The sequence below is a fragment of the Rhagoletis zephyria genome, unplaced genomic scaffold (assembly GCF_001687245.7).
Source record: "Rhagoletis zephyria isolate East Lansing unplaced genomic scaffold, Rhagoletis_zephyria_1.1 Rzeph_scaffold_08632, whole genome shotgun sequence".
Taxonomy (NCBI): domain Eukaryota; kingdom Metazoa; phylum Arthropoda; class Insecta; order Diptera; family Tephritidae; genus Rhagoletis; species Rhagoletis zephyria.
Window position 1 is genome coordinate 1 of NW_016165712.1, and position 21,623 is coordinate 21,623.

Consider the following 21,623-nt stretch of genomic DNA (forward strand, 5'->3'; position numbering starts at 1 on the left):
GATACACTTCTCAGCTGTGTCATGAAATTTGTGATGTACTAAGTTTCAACGGCGGCTATGTCTTTCGATAAAAATCTGTTTTTAAAGAATTATTCTACCTGTTTTTACAGATTTAAACACAATTTTTATGTAATTTATTTTATTATTTTTAATTTAAAGTTTGCAATTTTTTTTTACTTCAAAAAATAGTATTTTCATAAAAAACACACTCTTCAAAATTTTGGAATCTCTAAAGATCAGTTAGAGGTATTGTAAAAAAAAAATGGTCCAAAAATTTATTTAATTTTTTTGCGATTTTATTTAGAGTATTTTTTCGTATAGCTTTTAAAACGGGACCAGAAACCATTTTTCAAAAAATTAACTTGCAGAATCCGGGAAATTGTATAGTTTTGAACTTAAAAAAAAAAACTGTATGTTTTGCCTTCTGCAGAACGTTGTTATATGATAAAAAAAAGTTCTGATCAAAATAATCTATGTAAATCAAAAATGGTCGATTCCATCTACAAGTGAGACTCTGTTTCCGTGGAAAGTAAATATACGCCGATGCCCTTCAAGCGCATTTTTTGTTTCAGAACAAAATGTTGTGTTTAAAGGGCAGAGAAAGCGGCTCAAGATATGTACTTACCTTGAGTTGAAACAAATTTTACATTATCTACTCGTACTTATGCATACACATATTTGTATGAAAAAAAAAATTGTTGTCCAAATTTATTCAACTTTGGTTTTTTCTTTATGAAATTTCAGTTAAAAACAAATCGATTCCTGTCGTGCAATGGAACAGCGAACAGGCAACAACAATGCTCTATCAACCCTTCGTACTTCTATTACACAAGCTTGGATTTCAATTACCTGCCGATGCGGGTTCGATTTTTGCACGCATTCCCGATTTCTGGACCGCAGAAATGATGTTCAGTTTGGCGCGCAAGCTGGGACCCCTGGACAAATGTGAGTAATTTGAAAAAGGTGGGCTAGATGTTGATTGGTCAATATTATGTTCTTTTTCTTTCTTCTGTTAAAAAAAAAAAACAAATAATATCGTAAAAAAAAACCGATTGAACAACGTAACAACAATCAATTCAAATATATTTCTACACACAAACTCATGCAACGAACTGACTATGCAAATCAAATGGATGAATAAAAACAAAAAAAAAAAAACAACAAATCCTTCTCAACACAACTCAAACAAGCAAAATCCACCAAACAAATTTTTAATTACGAAAAAAATTAAATGGTTTAAAATTTCTATAAAACGCATCGTTTTGTACAAAATGTAAATACATCCACATATGTACATATCTCCGCACGTTCGTCGTTCGTCGTTCGTTTACTTTTTTCGTTTGTTTACTACCGTCCAATTACCAATTGTTGTCCTCTCTCTACTATCCTTTCACCTTTCCACTCTCTGTGTGTATTTCTCTCGCTCTGTCTCTCTTGTACTTTTGATCTTATAGTGTTGATCAAGTTCGATATGAGTCAGTTTGAGGAAGCAAATGCAATAGAGTCGCAGCGTTGTTATCACGCAACAGCCGCACGTGGTTCGCTTTCCTCAATGTCCAGCCTGGAAATGGATACTGGCGGTTCCGATGAGTACACAGCTGCGGCTAGTGTCGGCATGGAGGAGGGTAATCGCAATGGTAGATCGAGCACAAATGGACGTTCGAGTAGTGGAAGCGGTAGTATGTTGGCGCCAGTGCTGGAGGTTGATGCTAGATTGGAGAAGGCGAGCACGTCGTCATCCAGTGATATTTTTGCTATGCCAAGAGCAAAGCATTGTAATTCGATAATAAGGTAAGTAAGAGTACTACATCCATACATAGTACATACATATATAGAGGCTAACCACATATATTTGTAATGCAATCCTAAGCGATAAATGCGATCAATTGAGTGCCTATGTATATTTGTGTTCATTGCTTTTTTCTTGCTTCTCTAGATTTACACCCGAGGCAGCACCATTGCCACCAGTACCGAATTGGTTGCAAGTGGTAATGCGCAGCAAGATGAATACAAACGCCACAGCTTCGTCCTTGGATGTCGCTCTCAATGGGAACAATGTAGTTACAACAACAACAACAACAACAGCTACTGCAAATGAAAGGTATGTAGGTGAATAGTTTAAGAAAAGTATCTGAAGCTTTAATTATGCTAGATTTCCATAGGACCTTGAATGACAGATATTTTAGTGACAAAGTTGGGCATTAAAAAGACCCGTGTTATTTCGTTCAAAAAATAGTTATTAAACAACTTTCCACACGACATGTATTAAAAGGCACATATATTTTGTCATTTTAATGCCTAGTGGAAACTCGGCCATAGAGAAATATCACCGTTTTCTATGCAAAAGGCTATAAGAGACATTTTTCTGGACTGAGTTCATCGCAATGTTCCCTGAGTTTGCACTCGGACACACGTCCGCTCACAAAGAGGAGTCTTAATGACATTTGTCGAGCATATTTTAAATAGTCTGGAAAGCATTTTCTAAGGGTATGTGCACACAGGCAGCAGGACCGTGCCGAGCGAAGCCGCTGAGAGCGGTGCGCAGCTTTCAAATTTAACTCAATGAGGGTGTTCAAACAGCAAGCTTTTTCAGAAGCGCTTGCTTCGGAATCGAAAGTTCTGAAATCACTATTTGTTTTTTCAGCGTTTTGTCGCTGCTATGAAGAAGAAATTCAAATCCCTTATTTGAAATAAATCTTTTCAAGCAAAATAAACAAACATTTTAGGCACTTTTAATTGCTGGTAGGTTTTGTGGTATATATACATATTTGTAGCCGATTAAAAAAGTATATCGAAATTATCGGAATGACGAATAGACTTTTTTTGTAACTCAGTCGACATTTTGATGGTTTTGCCAGCTAAGCTTTTGTAAAAATTATATTTTTAAATATTAAATTAAAAAAACAAAATTTACTTTTTTTTTCAAGGATACGCGCTTACTTTAATGCTTTTGAACAAGCATACACAATGACATAAATAACATTTTTAAGATGATAAAAATGGGGTGGAATATACAGAAATATATGAAACCGAAGGGAAAACGTTGTATAAACTATAAACATACACACGAGTAGAAGCCCCCCTAGTATTTCAGATATATATACATAAATAATATCCAATACTATGAAGATTAATGAAGAAAACTTACATATGTACATAATTGCAATGAGCAGGTTGCAGTTTGAAATTGAAGCAAAATCGGAGGATAGCATTTTATCGATTGGCGTAAGCACTTCAAATTTATATAAAATGACATAAAACTATATATCTATAAGATTTGTGGAATGCACATTTTGGCAAAAGTATTTAAATTTCTCATATGGCTAATTTATTGCTTTTGTAATACTTAGGCACCTGTAGACATACATACATTCCTAAGTACTAATACTAACATAAGACTCCCTTCCCTACATAAAATTTAACTGGTATTTAACCGACGCGACTATAAAATTTGCTCTCTTTATGAGTAAGATAACTAAGTGTTGGCGCTTACATATACATACGTACTTATTTCTACGTGCCCGGCCGAGCTTCTCCTCCAATTTGTATTGTGCGTCTTGATGTTGTAGGCGGGCCTAGAGTTTTACGCCGGCTAAGAACGGCAAATTGATTTTATGAGCAGCTTCTTTTTCATGGCAGAAATGCAGACGGAGGTTTGCCATTGGCGACCAATTTTTGTTGATGTTATTGGGACATGGAATTGAACCCTGGACCCACAGAGTGGCAGTACGTACAACTAACCACCCGGTTACGATGGCAGCCATTCCTTTCTAAATACAAATCTTCAATGAAAGTAATGGCTAGCTAATCAATGAACTAAACTACTTCAGATATAGTCTCAACAGCTGCAGTGTGGACCTTGCGCTTTCTACGGACTAGGCAAGGCAAAAAAAAGGCCTCACTTTATACCTACTAAGTATTTAAGAAAAATTATTCTATCAAAAAATATTTAACAGTTGGTCGCATTTTTCGTTACTACTCGAACTTCTGCCAATAATTTGTTTCGCATAATAAATGAAACAAAAAAATACCAACTTAAGAGAAGGCTTTTGACTGTTTACATATGTATGTACCTCAATATGATAAACCACCTAAGTCAAGACTTCCGTATGAAGAGGCCATTGCATTAAAAATTGGCAAATAAAGAAACGCACGCAGCAGAAATTTCGTTTTATTAAGTCGTAATATCTTATCTAAGGTTCGTTGTATCGAAGTTACACTGTACTTTTCTCTAAATTGTCTACTAGTTTGTTAAAGAAAATTCACTATAACGCCCAGCTCTGCCATTTCTATCCAGTCATGACGAGTTTTTCCCACATCTGTCCAAGAAGAATCTCGGTAACGGCCTTACTTACTTATCAAAAAATCGAGAATGCCTATCATAAATAGCATATCTTTATGAACAGATCTAATGATGAAAGCAGATTATGCAAAGAAGTATCGAGGAGTCTATATTATAGTTTCTTTGTTTAAGCTTGGGTCAAACACTTTTCTTAACCGGTTTGCAACTAAATTTTGGATAGTAAATTCCTTCAACGCGCAGCACGGACATACTCTATGTCTTGGTCCGCTAGGTGGCGCATATTCGGAAAATCTCTATTCACGATCCGATTTTGATGAAATTAGAAACGTATCTTGCGGCTGCGACGAAAATACTTTTACGAAAAATTAGTTGTTGTAAAAAGATATGCTGCAGGTGTGATGAGAAATACCTTTATGACAACTGGATTCGCTAGATGGCGCCAGAGTCGAGTTTTGCATTTCGTATTTACGGTCAAATTTTGATGAAATTGAAACCGTGGTAACGCCTTCCGCGGACCGTCAATCCTCTTTCTGTCGATCCACCATTTTGCTGACGTCATAGTTATATTTTTCACAATAGTGATGAAAATAAAAATTTCATATTTTCGATAAGATGAATCCAAAAGTCGATTTGGGAAAAATATTAAGATTTTCGTGAGCTGAACCGATTTGAAAATACCTAAAACAAAAAAAAAATAGTTTTTCAAAAGGTTTTCGTCCTACAAGGCACCTCAGATATTAGTAGAGTTTAAGCATTTAGAGCCTGTATAAAAATGTTTAAAAATTGTACCAACAGAATCAAAATAAATCGATTTTTTGAAGGTATTTTCAAATCGATTTAGCTCCCATAGATCTTAATATTTTTCCGAAATATTTTGGCGGGAATCTTGAAATATCATACATTTTATAATACCGATGGACAACCGAATTTTTTTCGTGAGGCTCCTTAATGTACATTTCAGCGAGATAAGGAGTTTATCTTCTTGTAAATTATTAATGAAATGCTCCACTCCCGTTTATATTATTTAATAGTAAATGTAAATCGAATATTTACATTGAATAGCAACAATCCAATTGCGGTAACGAGTAGTAAAAATAAAAATAGAAAATTTTATTGCCGTTTATCCAATTTTATGCAATATATGAAAATAGTTCGAGCCCATACATTTTATGATTTTATGTATTTGCCACACAAAGGTACTACCTATACTAACTACCTACATACATACCTGTAAACCGCAGCGCTCCTTTTACGGTCGATTGACCAGCAGCGACTGGCAACACAACACTTAATTAACATAAAAGAAAAGCAATAAAAATTACAACAAACACTTGCAAACAATTGGGGGCGCCATATAGTTAAGCCATTAGACACAAAAGAAATCTAAAATGTACATTTGTACATTGAAAAGTGTTGTTTACTGGCATTCAAAGAGGGGCGGCTTAATCAGCAAACAACCGAGAAAACAACAACCTGCAATCAACAACAATTCGCAATCAATAGTCAACAAACGTTTGCAATTTTATGAGCTTAAAGATAACAACGCGAAATGCGAAAATTAATTAATTACAAAAATCTAATAACACATACATACATACTCACACACATGCATATGTAGGTATGTATTTAGTACGCGCTTACGTATTAGCCAACTTACCTAACTGTAAATGTGGACATTGGTGGCTATTGTTCGAAACCACAGTGGCGATTTGAAATTAATTAATGCGAAACGATTGCCTGCCGCAATATGGAAGAGAATATAAATTAAGTTTCACCCAAAAATGCATAGATAGAGATATCCAAAATAATAATATTTATGCGCATAAAAATTGCAAAGAAAAAGAAAAACTTAAAAAATTAATATGTTTCACAGATTCGCAATACGATGTAATACGTCGTCCGTCGTCGTAATCGGTGTCGCGAAATGGGTGTTGTTGTTGGCCAGCTAATTTAACGCTTCGCTGCGCATCCGCATTGGCTGTGATCTAATAAGGAATAGTTGTCGCCTTAAAAAGCTACATAAATGCCAAAAAAAAACACAAATCTGATTTAATTTCACTTATCTGATGAACTCAAATGTGTACAAATCGCTGACGATTAGCGAGCTGTTGCATATCGCAGCTTAGTTATGTGATAACTTCTCATAGAAATGACCAGGTGTGTGTGTGTGTAATTAATTTGCAAATTTTTGCTGCTTTTAAGTATGAATGTACCTATGCCGAAAATAAAACGTGCAGATTTCGAAATTTGTTTTTTTTTTTTTTTAATTTATGTTTTGACAATAAATTGCGCTATGGGTTGTTGATCCGCTGCGAACAACATTGACATAACTCGACTAGCAGAGATACACTGAAATAAAAATTATGACTGTCTCCGAGCGAGGTGATGGCAAATAAAGCGTGTCAACTGCTAATATTGTGGATGTAAAACTCGAAAGTTATATCTCTTCTCACATCTCATCCACTTTATTTGCTTTTTGCTATCGCACACGAAGGTGAAGCTTTTCAATTTTAGCAATGAGGAATTCAGAAATTCTACATAAAATTAAAACAGTATGGGTGAAAATTTGGAAAAATATGAGACAAGTAATAATGACCAAATTAGTAAATTAAAAAAAAAAAAAATGTTGAGGCAACCTTACCGGCCAATCGACGTTCAGTTCCTCGTAGTAAATTCCAGCCCGCGCTCTATCTACCATTTTAGAACCAACTGTGAACATTTTGGTTGGGCTGGATTTCATTCCCTTAGGCCCGGTGCACATTAGAGCGATATGATACGCGATACAATACGAAAGCGACATCGACATGCTGAGTAGGTACATGGCATGTGGTGGAAGCTATGAAAGCTGTGCACACTTGTACGACAGCGACACAGCTGCGACATAATATCACTTGCGTAACGGCCGTGCGACAGGGTTTGTTATCACACCGCAATTTTCCCACTACAAGATTTTTACGAATTTTTTTTTCCAACTTTTGTCTATGCTTTTTAAATACAATGACCCGAAGTTATAGTCAAAATTAAGTCGACTCTAAAGTTTAAAGCAGCTTTCTGACTTAACTTTCAATAGGTTATCTCTTAAAATAGCTACTTGGGTTTACTACAGTTATCGAGTTTTTCCTCCATATCCTACCCTAGTTTTTTTTTCAATTAGGAGGCCCCTAGATAAATAGCCTGCAGACATTCAGAACAAAAAAAAAACAAGAGTTTTGATTTAAACAATGTTCGCTGGTTTGCGATGTGTAAAAAAAAAAATTTAAACAAACTGCAAACTTGAACTGTAGCATTTATGTAAATATTTTATCTTTCAGCTTCTTTGCTGACTTTATGTGTTTGTCTAAAAATAGGTCCGGCATCCATAAATTCATTCATTCATTCAATCGCAATCGCAGTTACCTGCATACATACATACATACATATGTATGTGCATTTATGTATATAAAGCCACAAAGCCGTACGTACATCTCCTTTAAAGCACTTCAACAATGTTAAAAAACTTTGGATTGCCAGCCATCGTAAATATTTTACACACCTCCAAAGTTGGTTTGCCATATAAGTCTGAATTTTTTGTTGTTGTTGCTTTCTGCAGTGATGATTTAGCATAAAATTTGCAAGATATGTTAATTTACTATGACAAAACTAACAGTACCGGTTTCGGGTTGCATGAGTGTGTGTGTGTATGTGTGTGTGTGTGTTTGACCCTCTTTGGTCTGCAGCAGCCATTAAGAATTGAAAAGAGATTAAAAGAAAAAAATTTAAATTATGTATGTATGCATGCACATAAAATCACAATTAAAATGAAGATTATTATGCGTTCCAGTTAACTAGGCAGTTTTGTTTTTTTCCCATCTAAAATTTTCATGGCATTCGGCCTTGTTTAAAATATATATACAATTTTTTATTGCATTGCGAAAATTCTGACCTATCTTTTTAGACAATTAGCAAAAGGTACATTCAAGTATTTACAGTTAATAAAATCCATTAAAAGCAAACTGTGAATTGCTCTACACAATAAAGTTTAATTAACAATCTATTCACACCAAATTTCGCATTTGCAAGCGCAACAGTAGTTAATGTGCGGGGGTGGTTTGAAAATAACAACTAATGATAATCCGGATAATTTTGTAAAAGCGCCAAAATACATGTGGAATTGTGGCCACTCTGTACGTCACTGCGTATATTTTTTCTTCATTTATTTGCTGAATTATTGAACTGTTCTGGTAGGCTTACTGCTGCACGGCTTTTCGCAGGCGCTCTCCTAAAAGCAAGCTTTCCTGGAAGAAAAGAGTAAAGAGCATGTCGGTAGCCTCAAATTACAGCAAATAAGACAATCAATGGCAAGAGATATTGCCCCTCGCCAAGGATGGTTTCCTGGCTCTATGAAACTATCATTAAACCTACTTTATTGAACGGTGTCCAAGGAGCGTAATAGACAATGCATGCCAAGATCGATTTTAATTGAAATCCGTGGTATACTTTGGATCAATCCTACTCTGCCGTTTAAGGAAAGGCCAAACGTGTGTCCATAATCCATAATCCATAGTCCATAATCATTACAACATCGGCGTACGTGAAAATTTTACTCCCCGCTTAAGGTTTAAACTCCCTGTGTCACACCTCTTTCTCACTACCCTAGAAGCTTTCGGGAATTGCGAATATTTATTCGCGTGACCAGCTGCATTATGTCAATACCACTTTGCCAAGAAGAATAAATTTTTTGTGCAATTTTTGAACCACCCTCTTGAGGGGCTTGTTAACCAATAACAGTCTCTAAAATAGTCCTAAAGTGTAATAAAGTTCAAAGTGTCAGCGCAAAAGCTCTAAATGTGAAGTGGCAAACAAGAAGAGTTAAATGTAAATGTTCGCTTGTGAGCATTTCAGTTTGAGGCGTGAGCAATTCATCAAATTTATTGCTTTCGAAAATTGGCAGTTGGTAGTTAAACAACAATAAAATCGAACCGTAACAATTTCAGTAATGGTTAAGTTTTGAAATAGTTTTTTTTTTTTTTTTTGGTTTTTCTTTTAATGCTTGTAATCAACACTTGGCACGATGTTCAAAGGGATTTATGTTTATATACATACATACATACACAACGTCTAAGTCAATAATTGTGGCAACGAGTACGTACTGCTTGACGGTCTGTGGCAGCAATAAATGCCAACACCTTCATTCGCTTACATACAAACATACATACATATTTATATGTTCTTACATTTGCTTGCAATTTATAGCCAATTTGGCTTACTATGTTATTTTTGGTAGCACATAAATGCATAATTTTCGTGCATTAAAAAGGCATAAAAACACAAATAATTTGTTGTGGTGCAGAGTGATGTTTGAAATTGTGCAAACATGTGGCCGCCAACTAGCCCTACATAATTTTGGGTTAAAAAGTGCACTAGCCAACTCACTGCTCTAAGGCTATACGTACTTAAGTATGCCTCAAAAAGCGAGTGTGTGTGTGTGTATGTGGCGGCCATTGTCACTGCCACTGCTACATGCTACCTTTTTTGCAATGCGCAATTTATTTAATTTTTTTTTCTTCTACAAAATATATTCTCGATTTTCCACTGTCGAACACACGCTTTGACTGCTGCAACTGTTGTTTACTTAATAATTAAATTGATTTATGTGACTGATTGATGTTTGAGCAGCAGCAGCAGCAGCAGCAGCAGCAATAACGGTATTGTTGCCACTATTGTACTGTGGCATGAATGGCACTTAAGAATGCTCCAACAAGCATTGGCGGTGGCAATCAAGCGCGCTGACATGACGCCCAACCCATTTTTTGCAGTCAACAGCTTATGACGCTTTAGTAAACGAACAAAAAAAAACGTTGAAAAAAATTGAAAACAATAAAATCATTAAAATGGCACTTCTCGCGCTTGAGTCTTAAGCAATTTTGAGCGCTAAAGCTTCAGTCTTTGATATTTAGGTTGATTTTCACAACTTTGTTATTTACTCGATGGTTAATTGGAAAGGTTAAGGGCAGTCTATTGATTGTAGTGAGCTGAGCTGCTTGGGTTAATGAATGGTCTGTGAGAATGTCAATACGTATTCATACATACATATGGACATATGAATGTGCATAGTAGCTGCATCATATCAAAAATTAAAATTATTTAATGGATAAACTCTTAATGTGGGAATCGAGGGTAGCTTTGCTTCCGTAGTGTTTTTTTTTCTTGCTAGGCAGACATTAAAGAATCATTCAATTACGCTTCTGCTATGACAAAGTTTTCATAAAAAGCCATCTTGCGTTCAGAGGCGGCATAAGACTTTAGTTTTCTCCATTTGTGTGACATCAAGACGCACTCCTTCACTTGTTAGAGTATCTTGGCAATTTTCTTGCTTTCGAAAGTCTAGCTTAGTTGTTAAACAATAAAAGCGTCCACTTACATAAAGTGGAAATGCAACCTTTTTAGTTTTTTATATTCCAATCTTGAGTCTCCAAGTATATTAGATTCAAATAAATGCAGTTTACCGAGACTATGTTAATTCAATTTCCCCTTTACACATCTCTGCATACATAAATATTTATGTATGTTAGGGTGGGTAATTTTTTTTTTGACTATGCGCGTATAGTATAGGAGGATTCTACCTGCATTTATAAGCCAAAATCCATTTGTAGTTTGCCAAATTGCCAAAGTAGGTTTCCAGGAAAATGTGCAAATTTTCACTATTGCGCCATCTGGTGGAAGTTTTAAGAAAAACATAAGTGCTCAAATGGATTTATCATACCAAAAAAAAACCCCTTATAGCATAGTACAGGGTTGTACAAAATTTAAGCACGTCTTTACGACACCACAGCATAATGCTAAGAAACCTATTTTCGCTGTTGGGCAAACTCTAAATTGATTAGAGACCCATGGTTTCTTCCGAAAATTTGCTAAGAATTACACGTAGAATACTTCTGTGATATAGGCGTATATTTAGTCGAAAAAATCTCCCATACAAAATGACCCGCCCTAATGTATACACAACCTACATAAGTATAACTACATGCACTCGTGGGTGATGTAAGTTGGCAAAATGATTTCAATTAGCAATTTAAAATCAACTTTTGCGCATATAAAATGTTTCTGAGCGTTGAATTGTCAACAGATTTAAATTGGAGCTTTCTATTCGTTTGCCAACAACTTTTGGACACTGGACATATGTTCATACATACACCTACAAACATACATACATACATAACTACAATGCATTTAGAAATTTTTTCCTCTGTTCACAACATTTATTGTTATTATTATTGTTGCTATAATCTTACATGTCTTTGCTTTGTCTGCTCTTCTACTTGTAGCACAAGCATTGCAATCGCACTGACTGCTTTGGTGACAACTGCCACAGCAACAACAGCAACAGCTGCCACATCAACCACTGCAACAATACAGCAACAACACAACGCTGTAGTCTCGGCTGCCTTAGCGCCACAAACAACAATACCAATCCCCACAGACCAGTGTCCAGCATCCATCAACAATATAATTGGCTTGAATAATGAGACGAATAATAAAGCGAATAGCAGCAGCAGCAACAGTGCAGGCACAAGCAACTGCAACAACGACAACAATACGAATACTAGTAGTGTTGATGAAATGAACGATTGCAGCAGCCGTGGCAGCAACATGAATGCCACAAGCAACAACATTAACATCCAAATCAGCAAAAGTGGCGGCGACAACAACATGAATGGTGATGGCGATAGTAGCGGCATTGTTGGTGGCGGCAGAGGCAGCGGCAACTATACTGGCAGTGACAGCAGCGGCAGCAACAGCACTACAATCATCCTTTCTGGCACGAACAGTAGCAGCGCCAGTGGCAGTGGCAGCAACAGTTGCCACAATAATCACAATAATCAACAGGAGAACAAAAGTGTGGCAACCATGCAATGTGGCTTTCGAATACCCACAGCTTTGCCAGCGGCAACAACTATGCCAACAATGTCTAATGTGACAGCAACAGCAATGGCAGCGGCTGCAGCGGCAGCCGTGGCAGCCACTGATAATTTTATCATCTATCAGCAACAGCAACAACAAATGCATAAACAACATCAGCAACAACAACAACAGTTGCAAGCACAACAGCAACAGCATCAGCAACAGTTGCTACAACAACAGCAACAACATTTTGATGCGGCAATAAAGACATACGAACGTAGCGAGCAGCCGCAGAGTATCGACATGAATTTCGGCGGTAATGGAGGTGGTGGTGGCGCAGGTGGCGTAGGTGGAGGTGCTGGCCTGATTATGACCGCCGGCATTGGCGCTGGCTGTGGTGTTGGTGTCAACGTCGGTGTTGGTACTGGTACTGGCGCTGGTGGTATACTCAGCGTGGGCGGTTGTGCCTCAAGTGCGATTGGTGGTATTCACAGCAACTTGGAGAGCGAATATAGCGCCATGGTCGCATCGGTGTACGAGCATGAAACTGCCTTGTAAGTAGATATTATATAATATTGTTTACTATTAGTGTAGTGTTGATCGAAAGGATGTCATTTTGTATGATAGATACTATTTTATAATATAATTTTGACTGGGTGTTTTGGATTTAACGATTTATAAAATGTTAGTGGGTGAGCCTAGCCAACTCAGATCAATTAAGATACCTAAGAAATGCTTTCATAATCCTATATTTGCATAACCTCAAACCACCAATTCATATATTTTGTGAAACACAGTCGGCCCGTTTAAATGGGATTGGATCGCCTAGGTGTACGTATTAAGAAAAGATCTCCTCGAGTTTTGCACAGCTTTACTGTAAAGTATAATGCATTGTGACACCAGCTTGGTGGTCATATATCTCAATGTGTATTGATTTTTTAGTCCCCCCTGCATGGCTTTTCGGTGATTGATGGAGCTTTCTATAATCCCGGACGAAAGCAATAAGTAGGACACTCTTAGAACGTGGCTTTCAGCGCTCAATAACTAATAGAATGGATTGACTTCATGCTTTATAGCAGAGTAAGTAAAACAAAAACCTTGGACCCTTATAGCCAGACTTACAGGGCCAACTAACCATTCCGAAACTGAAATCGCATTTAAAAGAAAAAGTCTAGTTTTCTCTGCCAAAATTAGAATATCTAATCCGAAGCGAAGTACCTAGCTATAACTCTTGATTCATAACTTATTTAGTTCGGCAAACTATGCACATTTTATTTTTGAGCGTACCAGGGCCGGATTTGGGGCAGGGCGAGAGGGGCGGTTGTCCTGGGCGCCGAATTTTTTTATTGCATAAAAGTTTCGAATGTGAACTTCCTTCATCTATATCGCGCTTATGTCATATAATGCTCGATGAACCAACAATACGGTATTTGTAGATAATTTTCTCAATGCCGTACTTTCGGCTTCTCCTCGGAATACTAACCGGGCCCTTGACCATTGGTAATATGGTTACGAACCTACGAACCCTATATACAGACTTCTATAGAAGCTGTAGAGATGAAAAGACATATAGCCGGCTCACGTATTCCAGGATTTAGTCTGATATAGCCCGAAGTCGTTCCCGTGCACAGCACTTCGGAGAAATCGCCTCAAATTCGTTGGGGACCACTGCTGTAATAACTTAGATAGTTTAAACTGAGCTCCATTAGATGCTCTACCAGGATTCGTAAACAAAATAAGTATAGGTTAAGGACATGCAGAAACAGGAATGGACCTGATTAAAAGTATTTTTGTATTGATATTAATAATTTATTTAATTTTCATAGAAATTGTCTAACAGTGAGCCTCAGTATCAGTTTTGAAAGTAAGCCTACTAAGAAGAACTCATGGTTCCAGTCTAGGCACTAAATAATTCGTGTCAACAGGGATATAGTCGAAGCTTCCAATAGTCAATTAAGCATGCCGAGAGCTATGTTAGGTACGGCGTTCAGTGCCAGAGCTCTTTTCCCATTCACATTACCGCTAGGGTTGAGCGGACGGAAAGTAGAAGAAGAAAGGCACCGGTGAATTTCTTCACGGATGGGTTGAAGCTGACTGAAGGATAGGTGTTTTTGCTAAAAGCTTTTTTTAAATAAGATTAAAACTTTTCACTTCCGAAAAACTTTTCATATCCTAAATCTTATTCCTCATATATATTAAACAAAATCTATACATCTTTTTTTCTTCAACCTCCAAAGCACTGACGAAGGATTCCTTCCACTCACCTAACGCTTTTTAAAAATTGCCTCAAAATGAATTTGTTGTACAATCTTAATTAATTGTATGAATTTTTACTATTTCTACATAATTCATATATGTACTCCTAAATGGTTTTACACTCTTCTCGTTTTGGTATTACAAATATTTATATGTTCTTTGTGCTAATTTTCCGCCAAACGTCAATCAAAAATTCGTACTGAAATCGGTCAATTTGCCACAACCAACCACACCACCTCTGCGCACATACATAAATGCTATGTGCAATGCGTGCATATCGCAAATTTCATGCCGGTCGAGTTTAGTCTTAAGGCTACGGGCGTATTTAGTTGTATGTACAATATATATATATACACAGCTGNGCAACTGCAAATGTACTTACTTACATACATTCCTTAGTATATGTCAGTTTGTATGTTTGTAGCCATATTTGTGCATTGCTGCGTGCAATTGTTGTTACCTTCTTTTATGGCTTGAATTACTTGTAGCAACAAATATTGGCGCAATTGGGTTCCCTACAGTAGCTAGCGCTTCAGTTTAGCCTTTTTTTTTTAACTTTGCCTTTTTAGCTTTACTTGCAATTCGTTTGCCATATTTGTATAATTGCCGACAAGCTGGCGAATGTGTAACGCTTTTCATTTGGTTACCTGCATGTCGTCGGTGGTTACTTGAGTACTTTAGTGCTTATAAGTGCATAAGTATATTTGTTTACACTTTTGTATGGTTCACATATGGACTTACAAAGCGAGCATAGAAGGCGCTCGAAGAATTTGTATTTGAATTCGGTTGGTATGAGTTTTCGATTTCGATGCAAATTCTCTTCATGGTTGAGTGAATGGCGCCAAGTGGAAATGTAAGATATTTGAAGGCTGCATGTTTAGTGAAACTTAAGAAATTTTTTGTTAAACAAATAAATATTTTTGATTAACGTTCAGCTTTTATGCTTTATATTGTTTTTTTTTTTTTGTATGTAAAAATTTGAGCTCTCGCTATTGGTCAAATTTGCGTTAACCCAGCAGCAAATCTGTAATTGCTTCGTATGTTTACAAGTGAACATTTCTCGACTAGTTCAAGGTTTTTTTCGGAACAATTTCGGGTTTAATTCACAACTTGTCTAGGACCATTTCAGGACCTGTTCAAGTGTGTTTCAGGATCATTCCGACACTTTTTCGGAATCTTTTCGGGACTATTTCGGATCAGTTTGGCACTAGTTCATGACCATTTGGGGACTAGTTAGGACTATTTCAGTACCATTTCGGGATAGTTCACGACTGATTCAGGACCATTTCGGGCCTGGTTCAGGACTTGTTCGAGATACTGGTAAACCGGTTACTGTGCCGGTACAAAGTTTTCTATGTGGTTCGAACGACTAAACCGAACCGCACCGTTATTTGGAGTGGTTTGCAGCCCTGTAGCTCGTTTCTGTAAAATTTGTCTACAAAGGGAATTTAGATATGAATTCGTCGCCCTGTTCTCTACTGCTAATAAGTAGTTGAGAATGACGTATATTCTCTACAAGTAGAGAAATAATCGGTAGAGAAGAGTTACAAAAACCAGCTACTGTTTTGAAGTATACTAAACAAAAATATATATATTTAAAGTATTCTATTTCCATGTAGTACATGTAGTACGAGTAAATTTCGTCCAATATTCGCTAATTTTATTTTTTGTATTTTTTATTTTCTCATTACAGCGGTGATCGTGCCTACGTAGCCTCGGACCTGACATGCATGTACGTTAGCGATGAGGAGGATAAAAATTAGTTTCCGATGACGAATTTCAACTAAAGCTGACGACGTAACACTTCCACTAACACAAACACACAAAACATACATAAATGTGTGAGAATTATCACAAAGAATTATAGAAATCATTGTGCAAAAATTCTGGTATGTAAATCATAAGGAATGTAAAAATTAGGGCAAGTTTTTCTACAAACGGCCTTTACACAGTAAAGAATGTGATTTTGAAAAGGGAAACTTTTTATATGTATGCAAATGAAAAAAAAAATGTAGTGAAAATCGAGCCCTAAAGTGCCGGCTTAGATATACAAATATACAAACATACATACAGACATACATATGTATATGCTTATACAAATTTAAATATCTTTTCTTTCTACATTTATGTAAGACAAATCTATCTACTTGTTTATTTTAGTATATTTAAGTGTAAAATTAGTTAAGGCACTAACATTCTTACAAACACATACTTATATACATACATATGTAGTTTTCTATGCAAAAGCTTTGAAAATTGGCTTGGCTAGTCGAAGAGCAAATAAGACGAAATTCAGGCGGAAAAATTCGTATTTTACACGAAAGCATGTACCCTTTCAACTAACTTATTTTTCATATGAACTCACACAAAAAAAAAACTAATTGGATTTTTTCCAAAAAGTTTAGCTTTGAAGGCTAAATATTTCCACTTTTTTAATCTTTGATTTTTCAAATAAAATAAAGTTTTAATACACTATTTTAGTGCATAAATTTTCTAGAAATTAAATTAAGGTAATATTTTAAATATTCAGAAAAAGTTTAAAATGTTAATCAAGTTCTAAAAAGTTTTAAGGCTTAAGTTTTTGGAATACAGCAAACATATTTCAGAAGAAAAAATTATCAAAAATTAAATTTTATCTAATTTTTTTTAAATTTTAATTTTAAAATTTTTTTTTGCTAAAAATTTTATTTTTTTCATTTTTGATTTCCTTGTTGTTTAAAGCTTTTTTGTGTTTCTCAAGGGCGGCTCTCGTCTAGAAAAGCAAGAAAAGTAAAAACTAAATTTATCAGCAAATAAGTTAAATAAAATTTATTAGGTAAACGAAAAGTATCTATGCTTAAAAAAAAACCAATTTCCTAAAAAGTTAATTTTAGAAACTCAAATTTTTTGTATAACAGAAGAAATTGGTTTAAATACTTTATGAAATAAAAAATCATTAAATCATGAAAATTTATAAAAAAAAAATTAAACATTTAATTTTTTCAATAAACAACTTATTTAATTAAATTATTTTTAAACACCTTCAAAAAATTGTTCAACTTTGATTAAAAATGAAGGCGTTTCAAAGCTTTGTCTATGATATTTTGTACCACATAAGTTTCTCTCAAAATTGTATACAAAAAAAAAAAATAAGTAGAAATATTTTTGGATAAATATTTAAGCTTTTGATTTTCAAAATTTGATTTCCTTATTCCTTATTTCGGTTAGATTTATTTATTTTTTATTTTTTGTTTATATTATTCACATAACAAGCGAAACCAGATGAATGCTTTTCAAAAGCTACTATAAATAGGATTTTTGCACACTTTTGATAACGTAAATATGTATATGATGTTAGGAAAAATTGTATGTGTATTTTTTTTAAAAGGTTTTCTGATGGAAACTTTTTTCAGCCTCCTTTCGGCAGCAAAATAAAAGGACAGCACTTAAAGCACGCTTGCATAGATACATACATACATACATACGTATATAATATGACTATAATATTTTTTAAGCACTATATAATACTTTTCATTATTGTTCTCATTAACTTACTTATTGCTCTTGTGGCAATTCAGTCATTATATACACATAGTTACATATGTACACACAATGCAAAACATATACATACACATATCGAAAATTGATTAAAATTATATATATGTTAGTTTTATTACTACTAATATAATGTTAAACTTAAATCATGCATGCTATTCATTTACTTATGTATATACCTATACATATATATATTATATATACTGATACAATTTATTTACATACAAAAAAATAAATAAAATACTGAAAAAAATTAATAAAGCATTTTATTCAATTATTACATTTTTTTTTTTCAATAGGAAACAAATTAAGTTTTCCGATGATTTCAATTATTTTACGAAAGTAAGTCGGTACCTAAACGTGAAAAAGTGCCAAGTACGAACATTTTTTTAAAATTGTTCAGCAGAGACATAAAATCGATGTAGTTTCGCATTATCTGTCATTCTGCAACAAAAGCTAAAAATTTTGAAAAAAAGTGGACTTGGCACCTTACCAGGTAATGATTGGATCACCAGTTGCGTTGTTGAAATTTTTGACGTGCTGTTAAATCACTTACTGAATTAGATGAGTTACCTTCTTCTTCTTCCTCTGTTACCTTTGGCAAGCTGGAAATCTGGATGTAAGCAAAGAAAATGGCGAATCGATTCCTTGTTTTCTTCAACTAGACAACTTCGCCGGTGATACATTTTTGTGGTATGCCATTTTGCAGCGAATTAAAATACAGCGGCTCCGCTGGCTTGGCCATGTCGCCCGAAGATTCAACTCGGAACCCACTGGTGGTTGCAACGGAAGCAAGAGGGGTCCTCTGCGATGTAAAGACCAAGTGGACAAGAATTTGTTTTCACTTGGAATTGCCAATAGGGGTAAATAGTTTGGCAATGCTTTAGGGCAGTTCCAGGCAGCTAGCAGCCTCGCGAAGCTATGAGCGCTCAGTGAGCTATGTGTGCATATGTATTTTACCAGACACTGCTCCAGGGAAAGGACGGCCACCAAAGTCGGGTGCTTAGAGGCGTGTGTTTCCTTTCATTAGACATCTATTCTAGTTTAGATTAACTTTCAGAAGCTCGCCAGAACGTCTATGGGTGAGGTGAGGTGAGGTGAGTTGAGTTGTGGTGTGGGGAGGTGAGGTGAGTTGAAGTGAGATGATGTGAATTAAGATGGAGGGGGGGTCATCGGACGAGAAGTAAGGTGAGCATTATAACATAATAAAAAACATCTTAGTCTTCGGGTTTGACATGACATTTGCCTCTTTGTCTTCATCTCTATCCTATCCTTTTCTTTACAGTATTTGAATCTATGCCTTTATATTATTGTTGATCTGATTCTTCATTTTTATCTTAGGCTATGTCTCTGCCAATATTTTTTGCTGCCTTAATTTATGGCTCTGGTTTTGTTTTTAACCGACTTCAAAAAAGGAGAAGGTTATCAATTCGTCGGAATATTTTTTCTATAATTCTTCTTTTAAAGGAAAGGTGGTCCCATACTAATNCGGGTTTGACATGACATTTGCCTCTTTGTCTTCATCTCTATCCTATCCTTTTCTTTACAGTATTTGAATCTATGCCTTTATATTATTGTTGATCTGATTCTTCATTTTTATCTTAGGCTATGTCTCTGCCAATATTTTTTGCTGCCTTAATTTATGGCTCTGGTTTTGTTTTTAACCGACTTCAAAAAAGGAGAAGGTTATCAATTCGTCGGAATATTTTTTCTATAATTCTTCTTTTAAAGGAAAGGTGGTCCCATACTAATTTAGTTTAGATCCGATTATTGGATCATGAAGAAATTAATAATCTTAAATTTTTTTATATCGGAATTGAAGTCCGTTCTATTTTTTGCTTAAAAATTACTTGTTATTTTCGTCTTTGTATTAGTATTTGTTAGCGACTGAATTTTGAACTTCATTTTCATCTTCGTCTTTCAAAAGACTTTGGTGAGGTGAAAGACAGTTACCAGAATTGCCCTGTTACTCTTTCCAGACTCCAGGCAAAGCCTAACTATGTACATATGTATGTACATTCTAAAATCTTGCATCCTATTCTGCTCCCAGATATTTCCCTATGTACGTTGCAAGTATGTGTGTATGTATGTATGTACGTTTGCACAAATACCCCAAACCATATTTGCATGTTGTTCAAATTAAATTTACAGTAATTTGGCGTAGACACGCGAGAGTGTTGTATGGATATGTTGAACAGAAATGCACAGAAGCCAAAAATGAAAAATTGCCAAAGTCACGTTTCTAGCCAAGTACTAACTATCTAACAAACACACACACGCACACATGCACATATATAATATGGCAACAACAGGTGTCAATGGTACATATGTTGGCAGCAAAGAGGCAAGGCACCAACAAAACAATAACAATAAACACAAATAAGTTTATTGACTAAATTAAATTGGCAGACAGTGGAAAATGAAAATAAAGGCATCACCTACATTTTTGGTAACAAATAGTTATATCGGAAGGAGAACAAAAAAAAAAACTCTGAATGACTGCACCAATGAATGAATGAGAACGTTTGCAGCCAATTAACCGAAACGCTTGAATGGCAAAAACACACAACAAAAACGCTCAACAGCGTCATACGAAAACGGAAGGAACGCGAAGCCAAAAAATCGCCTAAAAGTGTAACAGTCCGAAAATGTCCAAAATTCGAATGCGAACGTCAAGAGCAAGCCGGGTAGGTAATTAGCCGCAGCAGCCCATTTTGCGCGCAAAAAAGCCAAGACAGCATTAGCATTTGCAAATACACGCCACAGCAGGCACAGTCGTCAGCCAGCAAAGCAACCAAGGTAAATGCTTGTTGGCCGTAAATTTGCGCGGATGGCTTCTTGTCGCAGTGAATTTTGTGTGCCATTGTTGCTACCCCCAAGTTGCTACTGCCGCAGCGCAGCAACAGTTCAATTGCGCGCCAATTGTCGTTGAACCTTCTCGCCACCACGCAGCGTTCGTTCCGCCAGACCTTTCTGCCCTCTCCGCCACTGTGCTCGTCCACCACCTCCACTCTAAATACTACGAAGAGCAAGCCGGCAAACGAACGCTAGCCTTGTTTTGAACTTTTACGCCCGTCTCGCCGGGGTCACACATGTTGGCCGCCGCTCCGTGTGGGTCGCGCTCACAAGACTTTCAATCGTCGATGTTGCGCTTGCTGCGCGCGCGCCTAAACCATGCCAATCAATGTGCACGATATTACCGCTTTGGTCATGTCGCAATTACTAAGCCATCGCCAGCGCTCACGTTCAACAAGCGCGACGAAGCCAAAGTACTACATACAACTTAAATAGACCTTTTTAACATTATAGTGAACAGTGAACAACAAACCGCTAAACAATTGCTCGCAATTATTGTTTGTGCGCATGCGCATGCGCCGTGCTATGCTTGTCTTTTTTGATTTTTCTTATTGTTCGCGAATTGTAATTGAAATTGGTTCACAATTGTTATTGTACACTATTTTACATTATTGCTGTTGTTGTGAGTTGTTAATTTTTCTAAGTGGCGTTGCTGGAAATGACCAATTTAGGCGTTTGGGTCGTTTAGTCCGGCTCTGTTAAGTATGACTTTACTTAACGTCGGCTAAGATGTGGAAGAGGCGGAGAGAACAAATCTGCCGCCCAGCTTTTGACTTTGGCTACTAATTGGCGA

The 21,623-nt window shown here is 36.0% G+C and overlaps 1 protein-coding gene across 1 annotated transcript; it reads left to right on the forward strand.

Moving 5' to 3' along the window:
* Positions 1 to 744: 744 nt before the first annotated feature.
* LOC108375216 (protein timeless-like) lies at positions 745 to 17,556 on the forward strand (the record flags this gene model as incomplete). Its single annotated transcript, XM_017631321.1, has 5 exons — positions 745 to 945; positions 1,455 to 1,791; positions 1,937 to 2,101; positions 11,608 to 12,738; positions 16,134 to 17,556. Coding segments are annotated over 5 exons (1,904 nt in total), but the record flags the coding sequence as incomplete, so codon positions are not given.
* Between the last annotated feature and the right edge of the window lie 4,067 nt (positions 17,557 to 21,623).